Source organism: Leptonychotes weddellii, unplaced genomic scaffold (genome assembly GCF_054177405.1).
Source record: "Leptonychotes weddellii isolate Sample4059 unplaced genomic scaffold, ASM5417740v2 HiC_scaffold_5173, whole genome shotgun sequence".
Taxonomy (NCBI): domain Eukaryota; kingdom Metazoa; phylum Chordata; class Mammalia; order Carnivora; family Phocidae; genus Leptonychotes; species Leptonychotes weddellii.
Genome location: NW_028019300.1, coordinates 1 through 8,594, shown reverse-complemented (window position 1 = coordinate 8,594; position 8,594 = coordinate 1). Strand labels below are relative to the sequence as shown.

Sequence of the window (8,594 nt, the reverse complement as noted above, 5' to 3'; positions counted from 1 at the left end):
GCAGACGCCACCCCAGGGGCACCCAGCACTAGCTCCTCCTGTCCCAGGGCCTGGGTGCAGCCCCAGTTCTGGATGAGAACTGGGGTGGTTAATGCAAAAGATGACTCTGGTTCTAACCACCAAATTCCAATACAAACTGATTTTCGGGCACACCTGTCATTTTTTGGGGTACTGAGCATCTAGTGCTTTCCTACTGGGGAACCCCCACCCGGTGAGACCATGGTGAGTGAGGCGGAGGCTCTCCCCACTCCGTATCCGTTCACTCGACACTTGAGGTGTGTGGCGCCTCCTGGTGGGCATGGGAGCTCCTGGTACCCAGGCTCCCCCAGCTCTGCTCGTCACCCAGCCTCCCACTGTTACACGACATCTTTAATACCCTCCCCGTAAACTCCTTTACGGTGTCACCCTCCGATGCCCACGTGGCTGGCACCCTCTGGAGTCTGTTCTGTATACAGAACAGCTGGGTGGCTGACAGGCTGGTCTGGCAGGGCACGAGTGCTCTTACCGTTCAGCACAGCATGGCCATCAGCCCACCAGCGACCCGTTAATGCTTCGCGGACAACTGAACTGAGTGAAACATACACAACGAACACGCATAAACCCACAAACAGCCGCTGGAGCTGAGCCACGTCCTCCCGGACCGCCCTCGGTGCACAACTCACCCTCACGCCGTGGAAGATGAGGGGGAAGCCTTTCTTTGGTAACTTTTCCCAGCCCAGCAGGGAGGTCACCCCCTTGGGGTCCGCGCAGACTTCCAGCTCTCTGTGGTAGAACAGCCTGGACGGCAGTGCCAGCAGAGCTGGGTGCGACCTGTAGTTCTTCACGAGCTTCGTAACCTGCAGGGAGAGGGCTGGTAGCAGGTCCAGGGCTGAGCCGGCACATGCATGCTGTGCTGCTGTCCAGGAGAAAGATGCTGAGCCCCACCTCAGATCAGAGCCCCAGGGCTTTCCCTGTGCCCCCTTCTAGGAAGAACTCCTGCACCTCCAACGACTTTCTGAACAAGAGATTTGGTTTCTTAATCGAAATACAACCTACAGTGTTACATGGGTTTCAGGTGTGCAATATAACAATTCAGCAATTCTGCACGTTGCTCAGGATACGTGAACTCTCCATCCCCGGCACTGTTTCCCCCACCCCCCACCCTCATCCCCTCTGGTGACCATCAGTGTGTTCTCTGTATTTAAGAGCCTGTCTGTCTCTTCATTGTGTTTCTTAAATTCCACATATGGGTGAAATCATACGGTATTCGTCTTTAACTATTTCACTTAGCATTATACCCTCTAGATCCATCCATGTCATTGCAAATGGCAAGATTTCACTCTTTTTGATGGCTGAGTAATACTCCATTGTGTATATACCACAGCTTCTTTATCCATTCATTTATCAATGGACACACAGGTCAGAGCAGCCCTTTCTTGAGAGGATTTAGGACAGGGCCTGTCCCCGTCCCCCCTGCTGTGCCCCGCTTTAGGATTCTACTTTATGAGAGAGAGAGAGAGGGAGGGAGAGAGGGAGAGAGAGAAAGAGAGAGAGAGAATGGGGGGGAGCGAAAGCAAGTGCGTGCACAGTGGGAGAGAGAGAAGCAGGCTTCCTGCGGAGCAGGGAGCCCTATGCGGGGCTCAATCCCAGGACCCTGGGATCATGACCTGAGCCGAAGGCAGACGCTTAACGACTGAGCCACCCAGGTGCCCCTAAACTGTTCCCTTTAAGACCTTGTGAGAAAATACAAATTTCACTAAGAGGGTGAACAGGTGAGCATGACTTAAAAGGATCCCCTACAAGAAAAGTACATGCCATCAGCAGGTCTTGGCTTTTCAGAGCCAGGGAGGGTGCAGGTCTTAGAGAGAGGCCCTGATTTGTAGGTGACCTGTGACCCGGAGCAGATGACAGGGCTGGCTCTGGGTGGACATGCAGCCTCCTCTTGATCATGGGGCTTTGGCTGGGGGACTAAGATGAGGAGTGACTGACTGCCTGAGCTGAGCTGCCTGGTGGTGGTCCTGACGGAGCAGGTGATGAACAGGAAGGGCTTACAGCCAGGCGAGGAGGCGGCTGCAAGGACGGCAGGCCACCGTGCGCCTCTCTGGGCTCTCCCCCCTCAGCTTCTGCAGGCTGCTTGCACCTCCAGGCCCCACTCTGCCCTGCAGTCTTGAAGGCACCCTGAAAAGCATCCTCCTACCTTCCTCACCCGTGTCCCCAGCCCCCAGAAAAGGGTCTCTGGCCATGCCATCCCATGGTCAGGGAAAAGGGATGGCAGTGGAGGAGGGCGAGTCTGTGGCCATGGACTGGGCCGAGGGCAGGCCGGGTGCTGCCCGGGAGGCGGCAGCTGCTTGTGCTTGGGGGGACTTGGCAGCCAGGCTCTCGGCAGGTTGAGCAAAGGACACTGCTCTGTGTCCAGACTGCCCTGGGCCTCCCTGACGGTACCACGGGGCCCCAGCAGGATCAGTCCAGGCCCAGGAAGGGCTGCTCCTAGCCCCGGAGTCACTGCTGCAGGATGTCGGAGAGCGAATCCTCTCACTCCACAGCGGGATGAGAGCCACACGTGACCCTGTTCCAGCCTGAACCTACCCTTCGTCCATCCTGTGTCCCTGTCAGTTTGATAAATCCTCCTGACCATGGCCCTGAATCCAGCCTTGGCTGTCTCAGGGCCACGTGGATGGGTCACCTCAGAAGAGCTGGCGCAGGCAGAATCCCACAGGCTGGAATTGGGGTCTTGGTGCCCAGGGAGGGAGCTCTGTCCCACTCCCCCTTCTGTAGGCCCTGGGGGCCCGTTGCATTCTCCAGGGAGCTGCAGGTACCCTTCCCCTTAGACAGGTGCTTCCTGCTCTGCAGGTTGGAAAATGCTGAGGCTCTACAGTCTGACTCGCCTTTCTTGCCCTGCTCCCCGCTCCCCGCCGCTGCCGCCCCCCCCCCCCTTTTTGTGACTTCCCCGTCCCTGGGCACAACCACGGCCTCCAGAAAGGCACTGTCCGTGCATCCATCTACCGTCGCTGCCCTACTTGCCCTGGTCCAGCACAGATGGAGGGGAGGCTCCTGGGCAACTGCTGGGAGGGGAGGCGGCCTGCTGGCATCCATGTGCTTTGCACAATGCCTGGCGGTCCCTGCAGCGGTAAGGGCTGCAGCTGGGGCCCGACAGCGAGGCCGACGCATGCTCGGTGTCTCCCCGCCGGCCACCAGGGTGCCCTAACCGCCACTGGGCTCCTCACTGACGCCAGGGATGAAACACATTTCCTCTAGCCCAGAGATTTTAATGCCCACCACCTGACTGGACTGCACTGTCCCTGACAGAACTCTTCCCCCGCAAGATACATTCGGACTGCCCAGCTCCTGAGAACAACGGGTTTGCTGAGGAGAAGGTGTTCCGGAGCCAGCTCCTCCGAACCCGTGGGCAGGCTCAAAGCTCTGTGTTTCAACAGAAGACGTGAACGTCAGGCAAACAGACGGAGAGGGGGCTGCTCGGATGGTCTTCCTTGGGGGCAGGGGGGCTGGCTGTGTGCCGGGCTGCATGCTTCACTCTGCACTCACTGGCTCACAGCCCTGGCCTTTCCATGCACCCACGAAGCCTTGTCTCAGCTTGGCTGCAGGCAGCCATTGGCGCCTGGGCTGTGAGGCCACGGGGCTAAGGGCACATACCCCAGACCCACAGCCAGCTGCGGTGACGTCACCAGTGCAGGGAGCAAGAACCACCTATGTTCTGCCTCCGACTGGCCCGGGGTGTCATTCAGTACAAGGCGCCCTCCCTTGTTCCTGCGGGGAGGACACGGTAGGCCCCAGGACTTTTCTGCTACCTGATGGCAGCCAACGTCAACTCAGTTGTTACAGCGTGTCCAATCTCCAAGATGCTAACCAAAACCCCAAACTCAATTTGGCATCTTAGCTTCTCGCTCCCTCAAGCCAGGCCTTCCGTCAGCCTATAGGGTGCCAGAAGAGAGCCCTGCCCCCAGACACTTGCTGTAGCTTCAAGGGCCTCTGGGGAGAAAGGAGGTGCAGTGTACTCAGGCCCAGGCAGCTCTGCCATCCGATCCTGGCTGGAGGCCTCCCCTTCCTCCAGCTGCCTGTCAGTCTTGGGGACATGAATGCTGGGGACACAGAGGTGTCTCCCACAGGCATGGGGCTCTCTGCTGCCCAGTCTGGGCCATGGTCCTCAGTACCTCCCGAAGGTCCAGTGCTCCCCAGCACCCCCACCCCCCACATGCTCTCCTGCCTTCTCTATTCTCCAGGGGGTAAAAGCCCTGACGACCAACAGCCTGGCATGGGTCTCAAGCCATTTCCAGGAAAATCTGCGCAGCATCACTGCATCTCGTTTCTGTTCACTGTTAAAGTTTAGAAGGAACTGTCCTTGTTTTCATGCCGTAGGCATTCAGAGAACACGCTACTTGGCTCATCTTAATGAGCGATCCCAGCAACCCAAGGTTCCCGAGCTCCAGTGTGCTGGGAGGCGGGGCGGTGGGCTAAACTGCAGACTGCAAGGCCCATCCCTCAAAGCGGTCCCAGTTGGGCTGAGGAGGGAATCTGCAGGTTAACCAGCAGACTAGCTCCACAGGGGGACACGTGGCCTTGTCTTTCAGATGAGAAGTTACAGGGCTCTTTCCCATTTTCCCACGTTAATCCAGATTTCACTCATACTGTGTTTGGCCCCACAGAACCTCCACCATCAGCCTTGGATGGGACTGCCTGGAATTGTGGATCCCTCTGGGGCCGTGAAGCACCCGTCTGAGTGGCTGGGACAGGCGTGCTGGCCAAAGTCCCCTCTGAGATGGGAGGGGGACTGTGAGCTGTCGGCCTCCTCCGCTCCCCGGGGTGCGGCTCAGTGCACGCATGGAGCGGAGCCCGCTGCTACAGGGACTGTGGTGGGACCCCGCGAGGAGCCAGGGGCCACGAGGAGTCTGTGCTTACCAACAAGGGGTTGTAGGCACCACAAGCACCAAAAGCGTCTTCGTCCCTCAGATACGCTGGCCGGGACATCAGTCTTTCCAACATAGACACATTCAGCCCATAGGCCATGGCGAGTCTGGACTTAATGACAGGTCCGAGCTGCATGGGGTCTCCGGCAAGGACAATCTGTGGCACACAGACGGGCAGCCCCACTAGAACAGTCACCCACACTCACCACCACAGCCCAGGGAGGCTCAGGAAACAGGTGTGGGGGCACCATGCATGCAACGGCCTGGCCTCCTGCCCTCTGATGGCCAACCGAGGCTCCCTGAGTATAAGCTGGGAGGCAGCGGGCCCCCACAATCACCTGGGCTGCAGAAGACGGGGAGGCGGCATGGCTGCCCGAGTGAGGGGGCAGAGACTCAGACAAGAGCAGTGGGGGATGTGAAGGAACAAACTGGCTGGGCAGCCTCTGCCCCGGTCTTCTGGAAGTACTCTGCCCTTCCTCCTGGACACTGCCCTTTTCCCGCCCACCCTGTCACCCCCCGGCCCATGCAGCAGCTAAACTACGTCTGCTCCCTGCTCTGTCTCTGTGCAGCCCCTGCACCTGACAGTCGAGATGGGAGGAGGCAGGTGTCTGAGGGACCAGGAGAAGCTGGAAAGGTCCCTTCTCGGGTGAGTATATACAGGTGCAGAGAGCAGGCTAACAGGTCGGTCCCAGGGTGAGTACTGGAGGAGGCAGCAGGTGTGAGCAAGAAAAGAGCCAAAGCATCAGCCTCGGCTAACTGGGCTGAGCACCGAGGGGCAGTGGAAGGGGGCAGAGTGGTCAGGTCCTGGGCAGCGAGCCAGGGCAATGCCTGGATGTCCCCGCCCTGCTGCACAGCTCTTAGTGCTGTTTTAGAAGCGAATCCAAAGACAGAGCAACCCTTTCTTCCCTGTGCACAAGCAATGAAGTATGTGGCCAAACACAAGGCCTCCGCCTCACAGAGCCTCAGGGTCCTTGGTACCGCACCTGAGCCTGTCACCCTGGGCTTGTCCTGTGCAGAGACTAAGGTCGGGCGTCCAGAGCACCCACCAGTGCAGGAAAAATGGGAGGAGACCACATAGCAAACAGGCCTTACCTGGCCGTTGGCATCTGAAACCAGCCCCAGTGGAATAAGGCATTCCGGCTCACTCGCCTGTCCTGCTTCGTCCACAAACACGTGTGTAAAATGTCCGACTCTAGACCAAAGATGTTCTCCATGGTCATTTCTGTCCAAGTGTCTTGGCAAGCAACAGCCAACACACACTGCATGGCCACTTCTGCAGCCGCACCTGGCGGGCTGGCCCAGGAAGGTGGGGCTCACCTGGTCTGGACCAACTCCAGGCCACCAGCGCCTGGGGCTCTGTACATGTCTGTGTTTAAGTGGATCCAGAGGCAAACAGGATGAGGGGTGGGAATGAGCAAACTAATGAGACTCACATCAGAGCAGATGCTCCTCACACCTGTTTGAGGCCCAGCTGGAACACAGCTCCACTGCCCACAAACCAAGTGATCCTGGGCAGGCGGCACTGCCTCTGTGCCTCAGTTTCCCCAACATGGCAGATGTGAGAACAGGGTGAGCTGGTCAAGCTGAGCGACGCCCCCACATGGTGGTTGCTACCCTCCCTGACTTGTGCTCTCCAGCATGCTCTGAGCTAGGACGATACCCCAGTGCTCTAGACCCCCAGGGGTCCAGGGGAGAGTGCTGAGCATGTGCTCTGGGCCCCGGGCAGCCCCTGCCCCACTGGAAGCCCAGAGAAAAGATCTGCTGCAGGGACACCGTGCCGGAAGCCCCAGAACTGCTGGTGACAGGACAAACTCTGGACTGAGCCCGACAGGGACCCCATCAGAGCCTGCTGGTGTGCAGTGAAGCAGCTCTGGGTCCCCACCTCGTCTTTCCACCAGGAGTCAGGTTACAACCCTACCATGACACCCCCAGATCCCTCCGTATGGAAGATGAGGAAATCGCATGCTTCCATCTTTCTTTCCTACCTCATGTCCCAATTCCTGCTGAAGAAACTCCACACTATGTATCTTTCTTAGAATATAAGCACTTCTCAATTTTTAATAAGTCAGTTATTTAGTTATTTTCATGAGTCCACATTGTTCCGTGTTTACACCTTCTCAGCTTTGTGCAGCCCCAGCTGCCTGTTGGTCTCCCAGCTGCTGCTGTGGGCTCCTTCCTCATCCTCTGGGGTCTTCCCTCCCCCCAGCCCATGTTCTCGTATCCTGCCCCACACGGAAGCTCCATGAGGACAGAGACACTATTTCTGTGGGTCCCAGCACCCCGAGCTGTGCCCAGTGCCTACCTCACTCCTATCTGGTAAAACAGCCCCGCACTGCTGCACGTCGTGATGATGATCCTGAAGCGCGAGGCCTTCCATATATCTTCCCCATCTTTGCAGTACCGCTTGATGGCGTCAGTGACTGTCTGGAGGGAGGATGGGGCCAGCTTACTTCTCAAAACATTGTTTCTTTAAATTGGACACAGTCACAAAGCTGAAAAGCATTCTAAAAGATAACGTCCTACTCCCACTTCTTATTTATGACTAAGTAATGACTTAAGACTGTTTTCCTGAACTAGAATATTTTACATTTTACTGTCAACTTTGTCCACGTTCTGCAGACTCTACGGCCGTGACCAGAACACAAAATCCTGCAGATCCTTCCCTCAGACAACTGTATACATTTCCTAGATTCAGTTTCTTTTGTTAACCAAACCAAGAACTTCTAATTCTCCTAAAGAGGTATTTATAGATAAGTCAATAAAACAGAACCCAGAAGGAACAACACATTTCGGTGTAAATAGGGGAGGAGCGCCAGGATTTAATAAAGCGGAGAATGCCAGGGGAGCCTCGGTGGCTCAGTCAGCTAAGCCTCCGACTCCTGATTTCGGCTCGGGTCATGATCTCAGGGTTCTGAGATCGAGCCCCGCATCGGGCTCAGCACCGGGCACGGAGTCTGCTTCCAATTCTCTCCCTCCCTCTGCCCCTCTCCCGCTCTGACAAAAAACCGCTGAGAATGCCCGTCTCACAGAGGAAGGAAAATGTAGTTAAAGCTAGGCGGGGGTGGACAGGACTTTTCTATCCCAGCTGGCTGTTGACGGCTCACCTCCTCAAACCTGCAGGTGGCGTTTACACGGACCATGGCACCGGGCCGCAGCACCTGGCTCTCATGCAGCCGCAGACACACGAGGTCGGCCGCACTGTTGGAGGGCGCACAGACCAATATCCGACTGTCCGGCAAAGCGTAGTACACCTTCAACCAGGACACAGGACACACGGGGATAAATGTCAACCTGTCAAGTGCTCGCGCTCACCATGCGGGCGTGGACACGTAGGCTCACGCCCACCCCTTCTGTGCCTGATGCCTGGCCACTGACACATGCAGGGATGGTTCTGCCCCTCACGTGCACGTGCCAACAAGACACGAGAGGGGGTGAGAGTTCTCTGTTCTCCAGGACCCTAACCTACTCCCCCAAACCTCCAAGACCCTAACCTACCGCCCCCCAGACCTCCAGGACCCTGACCTACCCCCCCCAGACCTCCAGGACCCTGACCTACCCCCCCGGACCACCAGGACCCTAACTTACCCCCCCAGATCTCCAGGACCCTAACCTACGTCACCCAGACCTTCAGGATGCTGACCTACCTCCACCTACCCCCCCAGACCTCCAGGACCCTGACCTACCCCCCCAAAC

At 57.5% G+C, this 8,594-nt stretch overlaps 1 protein-coding gene across 1 annotated transcript; it reads right to left on the bottom strand.

Annotated features, from left to right (window-relative positions):
• Positions 1-383: 383 nt before the first annotated feature.
• On the bottom strand, positions 384-8,319 carry LOC145719553 (RNA helicase Mov10l1-like). The gene is made up of 5 exons (XM_081811032.1): positions 8,006-8,319; positions 7,204-7,325; positions 5,994-6,093; positions 4,894-5,058; positions 384-836 (listed from the first exon to the last, which is right to left on the bottom strand). The coding sequence occupies exons 1-5, from the start codon at positions 8,039-8,041 to the stop codon at positions 402-404; spliced, it is 858 nt and encodes a 285-aa protein (XP_081667158.1). The 5' UTR covers positions 8,042-8,319; the 3' UTR covers positions 384-401.
• Positions 8,320-8,594: the final 275 nt, after the last annotated feature.